Genomic DNA, 19731 nt, shown 5'->3' on the forward strand with positions numbered 1-19731 from the left:
TGACAAGTTTTTGTACCTACACCTACCGATTTATTATTTTTAAGATTAATATGTAGGAATTACAAACGTTGATTCTGTAAATATATTTTTTTACCCGGAGATAGTATGTCTGATTCTAACGGAAGTAGGTAGGTATGCCACTGCCGTATTCCTTTGAAAATATGTCGGTCAGTTCCTAATATTGTTTCTGGGCGATCAATAATCATTTTAAATTGGTCTAAAGCGCTTAAATAGTTTTATGCAAACAAAACGAATTAGTTATCGAATTTGATTACTTAGTATTTATGTTATATTTTAAAGTTTAAATTCACCTTTCAATATCGTCCGGAATTTAATAAAATGTTATTTCTGCTTCCTTGTTCTTCAGACATCCGTAAACAGAACAATATATTTTATACGGATTAGATCGAGATATAGGTTTCGAAGCCATTGTGTATTTTAAATTTTGTGCGAGCGCCACGTGACACGACTATCGTGCGAGCCGAGCGGCGCGCGGCAGCCCACTGGCATACGCCGCGCGGCGCGGCGCGCCGGCCGAATGTACCTAAACTGCGTAGTGACACCCCCCTGACCGAGGTGCCATATTTCGATTCGTCCTTGAATACCGTCTAACTTCGGTTTTGTACGAAGTGTCATTTCTGTCCGGTAGTATTATTCAGGGCCAGTTGCACCAACCACATTCGACAGACTGATCAACGTCAGCCGGCGCGCACCCCGGCGCTTTCCTATGAAACTTTCGATACATACAAATTTAGCGAACTCTTTAACGATACGAACAGTTTGGTGCAACCGACCCTTATTCTGTGGTTCGTGACGTCCGTGTGCACGCTCGTGTGGGCGTCACGTGGCGTGGCGCTTGCGCTGGTGCTGGCGGAGCGCGGCGCGCTGCGCGAAGGCGGCGGGGCAGCGCGCGCACGAGTGCGGCCGCTCGCCCGTGTGCGTGCGCATGTGGTTCGTCAGGATCTTGTTCGTCTGCAACATAGAATAAGTAATAGTATTATCATACAGAACGGGCACGCACCGCCCCGCCCCGACTCGCGTTACCTCGCCCCGCGACATGAATCTGGCGTCCTCTCAGTAAAGCGACTTACCCACACATACACATTAACGCGTATACAGACGCGCACACATAAAAACGCAAATGATTTTTGATATATGTCGTGTCCGCCCTGTGGTCTGCAACAATACATGTCATATCATACTCTGGCAAGTCAGAAAAAGCCGCGAAATTCAGATCGACCCTTCGTACCTACATTTTTCATATTACAGATGTAGTGTATAATTGTTTTCCATCGTATTTACTCGGAAACGTTCGTATTTGTCAAGTTCAGTCAACCTCAGTACTTTTTGTACCGAGACTGACTGAAATAGCAAGATACGATGGAAAATAATTATGCACTACATGTGTACTGTAGGCCCATAGGGGGCAGTATAGGAGCCGTCAGATTTTTGGCGCGAAGCGTAAATGTGTCGTCCACAAGATGGCCGGATTCCATTGTAGCCCACAAGATGGCAGAACCTACTATGTACAAGGACACAATATTACGGAATACTAAGGGTCCCCCCACATCTGGCGTCTTTCGAGCGTCGGCGTCGGTCCAGCGCTATGGAAAATGACGTCGCTGCGCAGTTGCGTCGACGTCGGCCATAGAATTGTAGACACCGACGCTCGAAAGACGCCAGATGTGGAGGGGGCCTAAGGATACAATATACCGACGAGAACGGTAGATGGAATCACTTGCTTTGGCAATGTACATGAGCACATGTTTCCGATTCAGGCCAAAAGATGGCAGAACCTCCAACGCGTACGGTCCCTATACGTACAGTGAACCCTCGTCCGCACATGTAGCAGATCTTGTTCCTGGGCGGGAGGATGCCCTCGTGCACTCTCTTCCTGTGCTGCACCAGGTCCGCGTTGCGCAGGAAATTCTGGAACAACGCATTGTTAGACTGGTTTAAGCGTCACGCGGACCGTCCGTGCGGATCGCTCCGCACCGCCAAATTGTATGAGAAAGCTGTCGGACCCGTCACCTTTACTCTGTAACGCTCCCTGAACTTATAGTTCGTTTTTTTTAGCATTAGAAATAAGGTAAACAATGTTGATGTGTAATTGAAAAACACATTTTGAAAATAAGTTACGGCAAATATTATAACTAGTATTAGAATGATGATCATTCATAATTAATAGTTACTGATTTTTAAAAAAGCGTTTTTCAATTAAAAGACATGTCAAGTTCGCTTACCTTCTCTCAAGTTCTTTCTAATGCTAAAAAAAACCGGGCAAGTGCGAGTCGGACTCGCGCACGAAGGGTTCCGTACCATAAAGCAAAAAAAAAACGGAAAAAAATGCAAAAAGAAAACGGTCACCCATCCAAGTACTGACCACGCCCGACGTTGCTTAACTTCGGTCAAAAATCACGTTCGCTGTATGGGAGCCCCACTTAAATCTTTATTTTATTCTTTTTTAGTATTTGTTGTTATAGCGGCAACAGAAATACATCATCTGTGAAAATTTCAACTGTCTAGCTATCACGGTTCGTGAGATACAGCCTGGTGACAGACAGACGGACGCACAGCGAAGTCTTAGTAATAGGGTCCCGTTTTACCCTTTGGGTACGGAACCCTAAAAACGAACTATAATACATATTGATCCGGTGCGGAGCGATCCGCGCAGACGGTCCGCGTGACACTAAAACCAGCCTTATACATACATAAGTTTGTCTTTAGAGAAATATAAGTGGCGAAAGTGGTAACTCCATAAGTCAATTTTCTTACCAAAATGCGAGTTGCATATTTCATAGTCGACATCTAGCGTCAAGTGGAATTATCAGTACCGCTACTTGACACCAGATGTCACAAGTGTCGCTACTGTCGAAAAACCGGACAAGTGCGAGCCGTACTCGCCCACCGAGGGTTCCGTACTTTTTAGTATTTGTTGTTATAGCGGCAACAGAAATACATCATCTGTGAAAATTTCAACTGTCTAGCTATCACAGTTCGTGAGATACAGCCTGGTGAAAGACGGACAGCGGAGTCTTAGTAATAGAGTCCCGTTTTATCCTTTGGGTACGGAACCCTAAAAATGTACTGCTAAAACAATTTACAACTAATATTACAAGTCTTATAATCTTATCTTAAATCCAATTTGTTTACTCCTAAATCAAGCAAAGTTACTATCCGGTATCCGGCCGGATAGTAGGTGACTATCCGGTGCATCTCTAGTCTACAGTTAGTTCCCGATTCGCCGGATTCTTGTTTCGTCGGACGTCCTAAAGTAAATCCGGCGAATCGGGAACTGAGGATTTACCGCGAAACACGTTCGACGTGTTGACTCCCTGTCCCACTTACGTACGAATTTACAAGTGCGACAGAGAGGCAACACTTCGAACGTGGTTCGCGGTAGGCCCTCTGAACCGGTCTACGTTACCTTGTCGCACTGCTCGCAGCGGTACTTGTACTTCTTGAGATGCACGAGGTCGTAGTGGTCCTTCATGTATATCTTCTTCGTGAACACTTTGTCGCACCCGGGACATGGGATCCTTAACATAAATAATAATAAATATAATAATATAGACTTGGCTCACGAGATAACCGCCATGTGGGATGTTGATTCGACGATCATTGTCCCGATAGTCGTTTCAGTGAGCGGTTTAATAGCGAAGAGTCTCGACCAACATCTTGAGAGACTCTCGCTAGGTGGTTGGATCAAGGGACAGATGCAGAAGGCGGTGATCTTGGACACGGCGCGGATAGTACGTCGGTTCCTCTCTCTGCAGCCCTGACCACCGGTAGCTTGGGCCTTGCCCCGCTGCTGGCGGCACCCTAGGTTAGGTTTTTTATAATGTGTTTATATGTATTTTTTATTGTTTTGTAAGTGTTTTTACTTTTGTATTCATATTATAAAAACCCTAGCCTAAGAAAAATGATGAATAAATAAAATATAATAAATATTTGGGGACAATCTTACACAAATCGACCTAGCCCCAAACTAAGCAAAGCTTGTACTATGGATACTAGACGACGATATACATAAGTAGAAAACAGCCATGACTCAGGAACAAATATCTATGTTCATCACACAAATAAATGCCCTTACCGGAATTCGAACCCGGGATCAAGAAATTATAACTATTAAATTAATATTTTTAAAAACCCTCTACACCAGCAATTCCCAAACTGTGGGTCGCAAACAAATATTGAGTGGGTCTACCGCGATATAATTTCATTGTTTATACCTTAAATTCCGACGTTTCAGCCGAGTTGCACCTGCTGTGGTCACGGAAAGACTGACGTCCCAGCAAATAATAAAATATGTGTACAAAACGCAAAATCAGATCTGCAGCATCATTCCATCACGATTTACATATGTATGCAAAATAAAAAAAATTCAGCTCTATCGGGAAGTGGGTGAATATAGCTTTCAAGATTGCGCGCGCTGTTTCCGCCGGTCGCAATTGGTGTGACATGCCTAATACATATAACTGTTACCGTAGTCTAGCCCTCGGCCGGTGGCGCGCGCTGTTGCTGAGGTGCCGGCGGTAGCGGTACACGTCCGCGTAACGCCGGTCGCACTCGGTGTGACATGCCTAATACATATAACTGTTACCGTAGTCTAGCCCTCGGCCGGTGGCGCGCGCTGTTGCTGAGGTGCCGGCGGTAGCGGTACACGTCCGCGTAACGCCGGTCGCACTCGGTGTGACATATCTAATACATATAACTGTTACCGTAGTCTAGCCCTCGGCCGGTGGCGCGCGCTGTTGCTGAGGTGCCAGCGGTAGCGGTACACGTCCGCGTAGCGCCGGTCGCACTCGGTGTGACATATCTAATACATATAACTGTTACCGTAGTCTAGCCCTCGGCCGGTGGCGCGCGCTGTTGCTGAGGTGCCAGCGGTAGCGATACACGTCCGCGTAACGCCGGTCGCACTCGGTGTGACATATCTAATACATATAACTGTTACCGTAGTCTAGCCCTCGGCCGGTGGCGCGCGCTGTTGCTGAGGTGCCAGCGGTAGCGGTACACGTCCGCGTAACGCCGGTCGCACTCGGTGTGACATATCTAATACATATAACTGTTACCGTAGTCTAGCCCTCGGCCGGTGGCGCGCGCTGTTGCTGAGGTGCCAGCGGTAGCGATACACGTCCGCGTAACGCCGGTCGCACTCGGTGTGACATACCTAATACATATAACTGTTACCGTAGTCTAGCCCTCGGCCGGTGGCGCGCGCTATTACTGAGGTGCCAGCGGTAGCGATACACGTCCGCGTAACGCCGGTCGCACTCGGTGTGACATATCTAATACATATAACTGTTACCGTAGTCTAGCCCTCGGCCGGTGGCGCGCGCTGTTGCTGAGGTGCCAGCGGTAGCGGTACACGTCCGCGTAACGCCGGTCGCACTCGGTGTGTCATACCTAATACATGTAACTGTTACCGTAGTCTAGCCCTCGGCCGGTGGCGCGCGCTGTTGCTGAGGTGCCAGCGGTAGCGATACACGTCCGCGTAACGCCGGTCGCACTCGGTGTGACATATCTAATACATATAACTGTTACCGTAGTCTAGCCCTCGGCCGGTGGCGCGCGCTGTTGCTGAGGTGCCAGCGGTAGCGGTACACGTCCGCGTAACGCCGGTCGCACTCGGTGTGACATATCTAATACATATAACTGTTACCGTAGTCTAGCCCTCGGCCGGTGGCGCGCGCTGTTGCTGAGGTGCCAGCGGTAGCGATACACGTCCGCGTAACGCCGGTCGCACTCGGTGTGACATACCTAATACATATAACTGTTACCGTAGTCTAGCCCTCGGCCGGTGGCGCGCGCTATTACTGAGGTGCCAGCGGTAGCGATACACGTCCGCGTAACGCCGGTCGCACTCGGTGTGACATATCTAATACATATAACTGTTACCGTAGTCTAGCCCTCGGCCGGTGGCGCGCGCTATTACTGAGGTGCCAGCGGTAGCGATACACGTCCGCGTAACGCCGGTCGCACTCGGTGTGTCATACCTAATACATGTAACTGTTACCGTAGTCTAGCCCTCGGCCGGTGGCGCGCGCTGTTGCTGAGGTGCCAGCGGTAGCGATACACGTCCGCGTAACGCCGGTCGCATTCGGTGTGACATATCTAATACATATAACTGTTACCGTAGTCTAGCCCTCGGCCGGTGGCGCGCGCTATTACTGAGGTGCCAGCGGTAGCGATACACGTCCGCGTAACGCCGGTCGCACTCGGTGTGACATATCTAATACATATAACTGTTACCGTAGTCTAGCCCTCGGCCGGTGGCGCGCGCTGTTGCTGAGGTGCCAGCGGTAGCGGTACACGTCCGCGTAACGCCGGTCGCACTCGGTGTGACATATCTAATACATATAACTGTTACCGTAGTCTAGCCCTCGGCCGGTGGCGCGCGCTGTTGCTGAGGTGCCAGCGGTAGCGGTACACGTCCGCGTAACGCCGGTCGCACTCGGTGTGACATACCTAATACATATAACTGTTACCGTAGTCTAGCCCTCGGCCGGTGGCGCGCGCTGTTGCTGAGGTGCCAGCGGTAGCGGTACACGTCCGCGTAGCGCCGGTCGCACTCGGTGTGACATGCCTAATACATATAACTGTTACCGTAGTCTAGCCCTCGGCCGGTGGCGCGCGCTGTTGCTGAGGTGCCAGCGGTAGCGGTACACGTCCGCGTAGCGCCGGTCGCACTCGGTGTGACATGCCTAATACATATAACTGTTACCGTAGTCTAGCCCTCGGCCGGTGGCGCGCGCTGTTGCTGAGGTGCCAGCGGTAGCGGTACACGTCCGCGTAGCGCCGGTCGCACTCGGTGTGACATGCCTAATACATATAACTGTTACCGTAGTCTAGCCCTCGGCCGGTGGCGCGCGCTGTTGCTGAGGTGCCAGCGGTAGCGGTACACGTCCGCGTAACGCCGGTCGCACTCCACACAATACGCGCCTTGTGAAGACTCCGTGTGACACACCTATGACACACAGACATACTTACATGAAAAAAAAAAGTATCTTATTATTAGAGATAGGTAAAACCTATGCTGGCGCCATCTATAAAAACCTTTGACATTTGCCAACCCCGTTGAGTGTGAGTAAAGGTAACACGTAACACGATATCTTTGCACATTGTATTAGCGCTCAGTGTATTATATTTTTAACCGACTTCCAAATCTCAAAGAAGGAGGTTATCAATTCGGTTGTATGTTTTTTTTTTTATTTATTTTTTTTATGTTTGTTACTCCATATCTCCGTCATTACTAGATCGATTTTGAAAATTCTTTTTTTGTTTGAATGTATATGCATACAGATTGGTCCCGTTTTTGTCAAAACCCAGTTCTGATGATGGGATCCATGAGGAATCGAGGGAACTCCTCAAATCTTAAAGGCATACATATAGTGATTTTTGGGTTTTTATCAACAAATCAAGCATATACATCCAAAAAAGTGACATTTGATGAAGTGGAACTGCTGATGATGATCAGAACGGAATTCTTTAACGACGCATAGTTCACGGTTGGCGATTTGTCCTCTTCGTTATGTTTGTTAAGCAAGTTAAGTTTTTAAGCCACATTTTTGTCAAGCTCGAGTTCTGATGATGGGATCCATGAGGAATCAAGGGAACTCCTCAAATTTTAAAGGCATGCGTATAGAGATTTTTGTATTTACATCAGAAAATCAAGCATTTTCATTAAAAACTGTTGCATTTGATGAAGTGGAACTGCTGATGATGATCAGAACAGAACTCTTCAAAGACGCATAGTTCACGGTTGGCGATTTGTCCTCGTCGTTATGTTTGTTAAGTAAGTTAAGTTTATAAGCCACATTTTTGTCAAGCTCGAGTTCTGATGATGGGATCCATGAGGAATCAAGGGAACTCCTCAAATCTTAAAGGCATGCGTATAGAGATTTTTGTATTTACATTAGAAAATCAAGCATTTTCATTAAAAACTGTTGCATTTGATGAAGTGGAACTGCTGATGATGATCAGAACAGAACTCTTAAACGACGCATAGTTCACGTTTGGCGATTTTTCCTTTTCGTTATGTTCGTTAAGCAAGTTAAGTTTTTAAGCCACATTTTTGTAGAGCTCGAGTTCTGATGATGGGATCCATAAGGAATCGAGGGAACTCCTCAAATATTAAAGGCATACGTATAGATTTTTTTGTACTTTCATCATAAAATCAAGCATTTACATTAAAAACTGTCGCATTTGATGAAGTGGAACTGCTGATGATGACCAGAACAGAACTCTTCAATGACGCATGGTACACGTTTGGTGATTACGAATTTCAATTTTGACTTGGACTGGGACCCGGACTCGGACTCATACCCGGATCCGGTTTGGACCCGGACCTGGACTCGGACCCGGACTCGGACCCGGACTCGGACCCGGTCTCGGACCCGGACACGGACCCGGACTCGGACCTTGATCCAGAAAACCACTATGATACCTTAACTAAATAAACAACTATGATTACCTACCATAAAATTAATGTAGGTATAAAGTACGATGATGCCAATCTTACTAGCCCCTCCCGCTTAAACCCCCGTACACCGCACGGCATGCGCCATTAAGTGGGTTAGGTTTGAACTGCGATCCTCACAGAACCGAACAAGGATTAGGTTAGGTTAGAACTGCGAGCCTTACAGAAACGAAATGCTACTTGAAAAGTGGGTTTGATTAGGTTCGAACTGCGATCCGCACAGAACCGAACTGCTATCTGAGGAGTGGGTTAGGTTAGGCTAGAACTACGACCCTCATGGCTCCTCTTCACGATGGGCCAACGCCGGCCACTCCAAGGGACGCATTTATGCGTTAGAGGGAGCAAGTGATATTGCTATCTCATTCTACCATATGGCTGCGTCCCTTGGAGTGGCCGGCGTTGGCCCATCCTGTAGAGGAGCCATTATACAGAAGCGAAATGCTAGTAGAAAAGTGGGTGGTTTTACCTCCTTTTCTACATAGTGTACCATCTACAGTAATCTTTCATCGGCCCCAATGTAAGTCGGTTTTTTTTTCTTAAAAATTATTTTAGATTTATAGAATGATATATATGTACAGCTTGGCAAAAAAGAGTAGAAATTAAAAAGTGGCAACACTGTAGTGGCAACATTGATTTGAATTGGATGACACTACAGTGTTGCACCTTTTTAATTTCTACTCTTTTTTGTCAAGCTGTAAAGTAATAAAATAATAAATAAATATAATACAGTACGAGCACATACCTTATTATGTAACCACAATCCATTGTATCGGGAAAATTTCTTATCACAGAGTTTGCATTCAAAAGGGGAATGTTGCTTCCTGCCGAAAGAAACAAAATTCTGTTTAACTTTACTGCCATCTATCGACACACGATTAAAACTAAAATGATTTTTTTTAGAACGCCATATGACTGTGATCCTTTTTCTTTCACGTTGAAATTAATTAAATATCAAACGGTCTCAACTCCATCTAGCCAAGTATAGGCCAAAGGTATGGCGCCATCTATTTGAGCATGACTTTTTCTAGATTTCCGAGGCACGTTTTTCCTTAGACTTTATTTATCTTATACGGAGTTTACATATGTCTTTGATAGTGTGAAGCATATTGATAGAAAGTATGTATGTATGTATAAACTCTTTATTGTACAAAACACAAGTTTACGGCACAGGATAGGCAGTAAAGGCGAACTTATCCCTTTAAGGGATTTCTTCCAGTTAGATGAGAATTGATGAAGAACGGTAGACAAATAGCACTGATATGGAAAGTTACCTGATACTCGTATGGTCCTTGATGCAGTATCGCATCTTGAACAAATATAGCACTGATATGGAAAGTTACCTGATATGGTCCTTGATGCAGTATCGCATCTTGAACAAATATAGCACTGATATGGAAAGTTACCTGATATGGTCCTTGATGCAGTATCGCATCTTGAACAAATATAGCACTGATATGGAAAGTTACCTGATATGGTCCTTGATGCAGTATCGCATCTTGAAGCTGACGCCGCAGAGGTCGCAGACGAACCTCTCGTGCCACGCCTTGTAGTGCTGGAAGAATTCCCGGCGGGACCTTCAAGTGGGACAAATGACACGCTCTCAATCAAAAGGTACAGTCAGCCAAGAAAGTGGTCTACCACTTTTCGACTATGAATCAGATGATAGAGTCGAAAAGTGGTAGACCACTTACTTGGCTCACTGTACAGTAAACTGTAAAAATATGGGTGCACAAATCATCTCAAAAATATGTCCAATGGGTTGAGAGCGTCAGCGAATTAAGAACTTTGAGACATATTTTTGAATAAGTTGGCTACACCCATATTTTTACAGTTGACTGTATCACTTTGTCGCTCACCATTAAGACGAAATTTGCTTAAACATAAAACTTTAACGGGTAGCTGCAATTTCTTTGTCTACCCCGAACATTTTCGGGTAGTTTAGTGTTGTGTTATTAATATCTCCGTTGACATTTCGCTGGCTCAATATTACAGGGTTCTATGTTACATTTTCAAGATAGTCACAATGACAATGTTCAAATTTCATTTCGATAAATGTGAAACATAGAACCCTGTAATATTGGGTCAGGGATTTGCTGTCACTTTGACGTCGGAAATTAAGGTAAAAGCAATGAAATTATATCGCGGTAGACCCGTTTGTGTAATAAAATTAAATATGAAATTTGCTCGTATCTTTATGCCTTCTTAATTTCTTTCTTCCTCGCGTTATCCCGGCACGGCTTATGGGAGCCTGGGGTCCGCTTGGCAACTAAACCCGAGAATTGACGTAGGCACTATAGTTTTTACGAAAGCGACTACCATCTGACTTTCCAACCCAGAGGGTAAACTAGGCCTTATTGGGATTAGTCCGGTTTCCTCACGATGTTTTCCTTCACCGAAGAGCGACTGGTAAATATCAAATTATATTTCGTACATAAGTTCCTTAAAACTCATTGGTACGAGTCGGGGTTTGAATCCGCGACCTCCGATTAGTTGTCAAGCAAAATGCCGGGATAACGCGAGGAAGAAGAATATTCGCCGATTCAATATTCGCTCGGGACCCACCAATGGGTCGCGACCCATAGTTTGGAAAACGCTGCTCTAGAACCTACCGATTTGACTCCCATGTATGTTCAGCGAAAATAAATGTTTCCATATAGCAATGTATAAGAATGTGTAATGTATGTGTATAATTATATATAAATTGAGTACAATTACGTACCCAAACTTCAACTCGCACTTGACGCACTGCAGCACGACCTTATGCGTGCGCGCATGGACGCGCCTGTGCGTGACGTGGCAGCTGGCGAACGCACACAGCGAGCACTCGTGCGTGTAGTAGTGTCTAGATATGTGCGACGCTAGGGAGCTTTTGTTAGGTGCTCGCGTGTTGCATGTGTCGCAGATGTATGGGCCTATAATCTGGAGGTAGATACACTGGCGTTCAAAAGTGCATGGACATGTTTCAACCGTAATATTAAGGCATTAAGGTCGACATCTATCCATGCACTTTTGAATGCCAAATACAAATATTATGTAGGTAAAAAAAAAAATTGCATCAATTTAAAATCAAAGTAAGTCAAGTAATCACATTTATTAATGTTTATATTATTTAAGTTTAATTACTTAAATGAAATAAGCTACTTACCTCACTATGATGTCTCGCTATATGCCTAGCCAGACAATTTTCATCCTCAAAACCAAGCACACAGCTTTCACATTTAAATTTACATGACATGAAAAACTCACTAAGTCTTTCCTTCTCTAAACAACTTTTAAGTTCTTCTAAACTTAATTTGACCTTTCTAAATATTTTATTATTGTCAATTACTTTAAATTTAGGCTTTTTATTCAGCAATGCTCTTTTCAAAGTCCACTTATTATTTTTTACTTTTACAGTTTTTTTAATCTCTATGCCCTCTGTTTTCGCCAATTCTATGTTATCTGTGGCATCTGAAACATGACCAGTGTCATGGATATCATCTGTTTCAGATTTTGTATCTGTGTGTGTTGGTTCATTTGTTTGTGTGACGTAGATTGTGTTAGGACTTATGTCATTAAATATGACTGTAGTTAGATTTGACAATGTTCCATATGCCTGAAAAAAAAAACACTTTTTTTAATTATGTAATGTATATATTTATTTTTAATTAAGGAATAATTGACCGAAGCGAAGCGAAGGTCTACGTTTTGACTCGGGCGTTTTGCTTTTGTATGTCCGGATGTTCTCCTCTAGAGGTCGCAATTCTTAACCGATTCTCGTGAAATTTTGTAACCGAATTGTATGAACCAATAAAATTTTTTTGTCGGGTCATTTTTTGAAAATTTTTCAAAATGGAAAAGTTGTGATAGCTCTCGCTTATACAAATAGTCGTATCGGTATCATAAGAAAGTATTCTTTTTGAGACATGTTTGCAGATTAAATGTCAAAAAATTCAGAAAATTTATTTCGCTGGTTTTGGAGGTATTAAGATATTTAGTTTTGTATGTCCGGATGTTCTCCTCTACAGGTCGCAATTCTTAACCGATTCTCGTGAAATTTTGTAACCAAATTCTATGACTCAATTTTTTTTTGTCGAGACGGTTTTTGGAAATTTTTCAAAATGGAAGAGTTGTGATAGCTCGCGCTTAAACAAATAGTCGTATCGGTATCATAAGAGTGTATTCTTTTTAAGACATGTTTACAGATTAAATGGTCAAAAATTCAGAAATTTTATTTCGCTGGTTTTGGAGGTATTAAGATATATAGTTTTTACTTGAGAATGAGTAGCTATATTTCGTCACCTCATGTAAGAACTATACTTGGTCATGCAGATCTTGTCAGTAGAAAAAGGCGGCGAATTTAAAAAATGTAGGCGCGAAGGGATATCGTCTCATAGAAAATTTGAATTTCGCGCCTTTTTCTACTGACAAGATTTGCTTGACCATCTATATCATGGTGTATTTTGCAAACGTTCGCTTTTTTGTTTGCACGGAAGGTCTGGGTTCGATCCCCGGTAATTATATACTGGGATATAACTTTTTGTATTTTTTTACACTTAAATTTCATATCAATTGTTGTTTTTATTTTATTTTTTATTTAATTTACTCAGTTTTAAGCTCTGCTCGCGAGGTCTACAGCTCACAGAGCCACTAGTAACTTTATTTTGGGATTCATTTTTAAATTGGAGGAAACTTAACTAATCCCAATAATGCCTTATTGCTTCCCATATGGGTTAGAAGGTAAAATGGAAGTCCCTTCTGAAAATCCTAATGCCTTAGATCAGTGCCTTTCAAACTTTTTCATGATGCGACCCCCTTTTCGCTTATGTATTGTTTTAAGGCTAGCAGAGGCTTTGCGACCCCCCAGGGGGTCGCGACCCACAATTTGAAAGACACCGCCTTAGATACATATTAGTTAACTGAGACGGAACGCCGCAGTGAGCTCGACAAAAAACGTGATGAGCTTAAGGCTCGGCCGCCAACCTCAATTTCCTACAACTATGTAGGTGGTGTGCTGACGTGCCCAAAATGCGCTCGAGTATTTAGCAAGAAGATAGGGTACGTGAGCCACCTAAGAGCGCATCAGAGAGTGGATCAGCTACACTCTAATAACACGAGCTAAAAATTGCCTAGTCCAGAGCACACAGTCGCTGGGGCCGAAATCGGTCAGGAGAGCATCATCATCATCATCACATATTAGTTAACTGAGTGGACCCCACTTTCTAAGTAAACAATGGCTGGCTTTGTAGTTTAACTGGTATGTGACGTAAATAAATGAATTTTCTTTCTTTCTTTCAAATGCCAGATAACTTCTATAATTAGTTTTTTTAGCAATAGAAAAAAGGTAAAAGGGGGGGGGGTTTACTCTCTCAAACCTCCTGGCGACATTGTTACTGCTAGGAAGATTATGATCAGAGATTTACTAAATTTGATGTAGACCAGCTACATTCATTTCACATTATTCACAGACAATACAAACCTGCCCCATTTCCAGCATTTCAGAGGCTCTGAGCACTTGCTTCTGGAAGCCAGCCATCTTTGATAGCACTGCGCTGCACTCCCAGCAAATTTGCATTGATTCCATATTGCAGTTCATCTAGAAGATAATTATTTAGTTTATGGTGATTAATTGATTTTAAAACAAAACCGGTTATCCCATATTTGAAATTTAGATATGAGGCAGTGGCACTGGATAGCCTCTATCATCCCACAGTCTTAGGCCCACTTGCACCATTCCATTAACCCGAGGTTAACCGGTTAAACCTGGAGTTGCCATGGTTACCTATACAATTTGACACTAGGCTAACGGTTTAACTGCTTAACCCCGGGTTAGTGGGATGGTGCAAATGGGCCTTAATACTAGTACAAATTACCTCCAGCGAAATCCAATCACTATTAAATTAAATGTAACATACTTTTGTGTTGATTTATTCAATTTTAAAATGAAACCTATTCTATTCTATTTTCTAACACAAATGTTAGAGGGATAATAGAGGGAAAAATCGAAGGGAAAAGGGGCAGAGGGAAAAGAAAAACAACTTGGATGGATAAATTTAGGAATTGGACGGGTATCAACGCTGCCACGCTAGGCAGAAGAGTTCCCGACTGTGGTAGCTGACATCTGTAGAGGATATGGCACCTAAAGAAGAAGAATACCATTGGTTCAAAGTTGACTGCCAATTATTCTTGTATGATAGGCTTTAGCCTTCAAACATTTGACCAAAAGGCTTCTACCAGGATAAAATGGTCCCTTTTTAAAACAGACAGACACTGCAAATTTACCCCAACAATAAATAAAAGCAAATTTATAACATTGTACAATATACATATTGTAAACTTGGTAAGTTTCCGTAATTCCACCACAGTACCTTGATCTTAGCATACGTAATAAGTGTTACTGTCATTAACAAAATGTTGCTAATAGTTAAGAACCAACTTGACTCTTATAAGAACCGTTACCAACACTGAATACACCATATACAACATATACCATATTCAATGAAATTAATTTATGATTGTGACGATTACTTACCGAGAATCCAGTTTGAGGGGCTATTTTTCTGAATATATCTACATATTCACCTAATGAGGTAAGCTTTCGACCAAAAGTTAGGCATGTGTGGCACTGAGACTTGTCTAGTTTATATTCATATTTAATGTCTTCCAACTGCATCATACTAATCCTAAATTACACTTTACCTATGTATGAACTATATATTTTACTTCCAGTTTCAGTTAGCTTCACGTTATTTACAGTTAAAATATTATATTATATCTGAATAAATAATACAAATCAAAACGCAACTTTTTGATTTTGTTTTTATCTCGTTCAAATACCCACGTACAGGCAAAGTAGGTGAAAGTATAAGATTTCGTAGCACCACAGCTACCTTTGTTCAGCTGTTTTTACTATATATATGACTTTTTAATTTGGTTATAAATAGCAACGATCTGGTATGGTAAAACTTTAATATTTATTATAAGAATTCAAAAATTAATAATAAAGTGAGATTGATTACATTAGGCTAACCTCTGAACGCTTTCTGTCATGTCATTGACAAATGACACACGTTCGGAAATCATATCTTTTAACATTTTTTTTAAGCTAAATTTCTCTGCTAGATTCACTTCGTGATTCGTTTTTTACGTATTCTATTTTCTTAGCACCGCAGCACGTAACGTGTCTTTATTCTATTTTCTTTTGCAGAGAAGAGAAAAAGTGCACGAATCGCAAGAAGAATCGAAGTGCAAAAATCGTAATATCAATAAGTTTCTGTAAAGTAGAGTACGGATAAACGGTGAGGTATACTGGGTCAAGCAAATCTTGTCAGTAGCAAACGGCGGCAAATTTGAAAAATCGCGGGTTAGCAACACTGTGTTCGAATAATTCGAAAATCGCGTGGCATCTGTGCTTTATCTGTGGAATGTGGATCGCGAATGACAGCCATCATCTTTGTTTACATTCTGAATCGATTCTATTTCAAGAGATATTTCTGCTGTGTCACCATTAAATACCAATATATTAAATAAAATTGTGCTTAATCAAAGATAAGGTGCCTACAATGCCTACAGTTCCAACTGATAAATCTAATAAAATATTAAAATCCAATAGGACATCTATCTGCTGAAGCAATGATTTTATTCATTACATTCTTGTTTAACGGCATATTCCACTTCTAATTTTATTTTGAGATCTTCAAATTCACCACACACCGCTTTTAAATTGTCCGTCCATACCATTTAATAACAATTTCAAACATTTTCAATAGAGAATCCACGAGTGACAATTTGAATTGACGTACGTAACAGGGCGCGCTCATAGGAAAAAAAAGTTTTGGTTCGATGTACATTGTACATTGCTGCTTTTCTTAGCGCAATACTACTCTTTGAGTGTTACCCTACTTTAGTTTGCTTTACATTGCTACTGACAAGATTTGCTTGACGCACTTTATGTAGTCGTTCTTTTTCCTTTTATAATTCTCTGTTAAAGCCTAGGTGTTATTCAAACAGTATACAGCAATAGGCGAATGATCTATTATCATACTTTGAAAGGAAATCCTTCTGGCTGTGGGGATGGTCGCTGGAATCTGCCAAGCTACTTTGTGGTGGAACGAAATCCTGGACCCATCTCCAGTGTAACATGGACAAAAGTAATTGTAATGTTTCAAAACGTCAGACTATAATTTATTGCAATATTTATAATGTTATTAAATTGTACAACGGGACTTAATCGCGTATTCGCCGAGACCACGGCGACAACGCCGTCCTCGAAACGTCGGAGGTAAATCTTAATACTTAAATAATAATTGTACATTTTAATAATGTGTAAAAATCGTGAAAGCTTCTGTGAACGTGAAAATCAGTATTTTTAATGTGTAACATATTAATTGTGTTTTAGGGATGATGGCTCAACATTTTGATCAATCAATCAATCAATCTTTGGGTAATATGGCTCCATTGATACTGTCGATGATTTCGCCAACGTCAAAGTGGATCCCACGTGGGATCGAATTAATATTATTTGTAATAAATAAACTTTAGCCAGTGTACGGTATAAAACTATCAAATTATGGCCTCTAGGGCTCTAGCCAGCCACGGTTAGAGGTAGAAATACCAAATGCTCGTAGAGCACGACGTTGTTCGGTATTAGGGTTATGAGCTCTTGTAAGGTGATAGCTGGACTTTACAAGGACCCTCGTGGGCTACCCGGCGTTGACGCCAGAATGGTGGTTAAACGCGTTTCATGATTAATTTTTCATTATCTGCACACTTCCACATTAATTTACTGCATAATACGCTATCAATATTACACTTTAAACAACATTAATGAGCAAAAACAAAGAAATGAATCACGAGGCGATGTTACCAATATGGCGGTCGACGAATAACCTCCAACATTTTGATCAAGTCATTAACAAGGTTTCTGACAAAAGCCATAATTGATATGGATGTATGTGAGGCTACATATTTTATTATAGATTCTATATCTACTCAATATGTCAATTCTGATATCAAAGATAATTCAAATAATGAAGAATGTAAAGTTGACAATGACTCCAAAAAGAATGATGGTGTTATTCAAGCAATGAAGGATATAGAGCTTTTAGAATCCGCTTCTATTCAGAATATGAGTGATGAGAAAAATATTCACGATTGTGCACAGGAAAAAGAAAATACTGTTCATACCAAAAATAATTCTAAAACTATAGTTCGTTTTTTTTAGCATTAGAAAGAACTTGCAAGAAGGTAAGCGATCTTGACATGTCTTTTAATTGAAAAACGCTTTTTAAAAATCAATAACTATTACTTATGAAAGCAGACGAATATAAATGATCGTATTAGATTCATAATTGTTACATATTTGCCGTAACTTATTTTTAAAATGTGTTTTTCAATTAAAAGACACGTCAAGATTGTTTACCTAATTTCTAATGCTAAAAAAAACGAAGTATAAGCTAAAGAAACCGTATATACCGCCAACAGTGCCAACATCTAGCCGTTCCCTTACTATTTTTAATAAAGCCCAAAAAATACTAGAGCCAGGTGGATTTGAGAGGCCAATACATACTAATATTGCCATACAATTTCCTGAAAACCATACTAAGGAGACATATGTTGAATTACTATGCAAGATAGCTGAGAATTTGCAACTGAAAGAAATAGATGGCGCTATGCAAATAAAAATAACAAATAAGACACTTACCATCCCAATTGATCACATTCATGGTTACTTACATAATGAAAATGACATTTGGTGCATAGTGTGCCGCGTCAATATTCCTAAAAGTGATATAGACATACACAAATATGATGTGCGTCATATAAATAATCTGATTAAGACTGTAGATTGTAATGGTTTGAGAAAGGTAATCAAATTTACTATACTTACATATAAAGGAATATAAGAAATTAGCTTCTGCAATTTTAATAACAAAACTTCCGGCATATTAAATATATTAAAAACCGGGCAAGTGCGAGTCGGACTCGCGCACGAAGGGTTCCGTACCATAATGAAAAAAAAAACAAAAACAAAGCAAAAAAAAACGGTCACCCATCCAAGTACTGACCACTCCCGACGTTGCTTAACTTTGGCAAACGGGATTTTTAACAAAAATCACGTTTGTTGTATGCGAGCCCCATTTAAATCTTTATTTTATTCTGTTTTTAGTATTTGTTGTTATAGCGGCAACAGAAATACATCATCTGTGAAAATTTCAACTGTCTAGCTATTTGTGATAGCTGTTCGTGAGATGCAGCCTGGTGACAGACGGACGGACGGACGGGCGGACGGACAGCGAAGTCTTAGTAATAGGGTCCCGTTTTACCCTTTGGGTACGGAACCCTAAAAACGGGTCACTCACGTATTTTACATTTTTCACGTATTTTTACGTTTTTTCATTTGACAATAATGCTATAAATGAGGGTAGTTTCTCGCCCCCCCTGCCGCCACCGGCGCTTGCGCCGTGTCATCGGGCGCGGAGAGCTGCGGCCCGCAGTCTGCGCCGGTCCGTCACCGTAAACGCAAGCTCCTGATGACACTCCTCGGTACGGAGTGAAACATGTCGAGCGTTTTTCGACTTAAAATACGTGAGTGACCCGTTTTTAATATATTTAATTAGCTTCTGACTGTGAATTTGTCTACCTATAATGATTACTGGAAGAAATATCCCATGTCTTTCTTCAAGCTTCGAACTATCTTCTTATCAAATTTCATTTAAATTGGTTCAGCGGTGTGAAGAGCTTTATCAATCATCATCATCATCCCATGCAGACAAAGATGTGGGCAGAATTTAATACCTTAGGGCCCCCCCACATCTAGCGTCTTTCGAGCGTCGGCGTCTGGTCAGCGCTATGGAAAATGACGTCGCTGCGCAGTTGCGTCGACGTTGCGTCGAGCAGCGGCCATAGAATTGTAGACGCCGACGCTCGAAAGACGCCAGATGTGGGGGGGGGGCTTATTGTATTTTTTTTTTATAAATTGAATAGTTGTATTATCATATATATTTTTTGCAGCTATACTTTTCCTACAGCCACTGCGTCATTTGTAACCTGGGGTTTAAAAGCAAGCAAGCTTCCGCTGCACATATCGCCACACTCTGCCACAAGAAAGCTTTTCACAAAGAGTGACAATTCCTGTTCAACAAAATAGTGATAAGTTTCTTGTCGTAATCTTTCATTTTTGATACAAATTATGTTAATTAAATTAAAGTTATGTTAATTAGACTTCTTTTTCAACCGTCGAATTTCGTCAACTTAGCTAAGAACTA

The 19731-nt window shown here is 41.8% G+C and overlaps 2 protein-coding genes across 2 annotated transcripts; one reads left to right on the forward strand and one right to left on the reverse strand.

Annotated features, from left to right (window-relative positions):
* Positions 1 to 840: 840 nt before the first annotated feature.
* Positions 841 to 15224, reverse strand: LOC134677645 (zinc finger protein 665-like). Its single transcript, XM_063536105.1, has 10 exons — positions 14997 to 15224; positions 13944 to 14060; positions 11631 to 12080; positions 11205 to 11404; positions 9952 to 10059; positions 9228 to 9306; positions 6849 to 6973; positions 3428 to 3539; positions 1825 to 1929; positions 841 to 972 (listed from the first exon to the last, which is right to left on the reverse strand). The coding sequence occupies exons 1-10, from the start codon at positions 15138 to 15140 to the stop codon at positions 841 to 843; spliced, it is 1572 nt and encodes a 523-aa protein (XP_063392175.1). The 5' UTR covers positions 15141 to 15224.
* Positions 15225 to 16907: 1683 nt separating this feature from the next.
* On the forward strand, positions 16908 to 19726 carry LOC134677599 (uncharacterized). Its single transcript, XM_063536072.1, has 3 exons — positions 16908 to 17672; positions 17920 to 18330; positions 19478 to 19726. Exons 1-3 carry the CDS (start codon positions 17409 to 17411, stop codon positions 19589 to 19591), a joined length of 789 nt encoding a protein of 262 aa, XP_063392142.1. The 5' UTR covers positions 16908 to 17408; the 3' UTR covers positions 19592 to 19726.
* Positions 19727 to 19731: the final 5 nt, after the last annotated feature.

Source organism: Cydia fagiglandana, chromosome 26, assembly GCF_963556715.1.
Source record: "Cydia fagiglandana chromosome 26, ilCydFagi1.1, whole genome shotgun sequence".
NCBI lineage: Eukaryota > Metazoa > Arthropoda > Insecta > Lepidoptera > Tortricidae > Cydia > Cydia fagiglandana.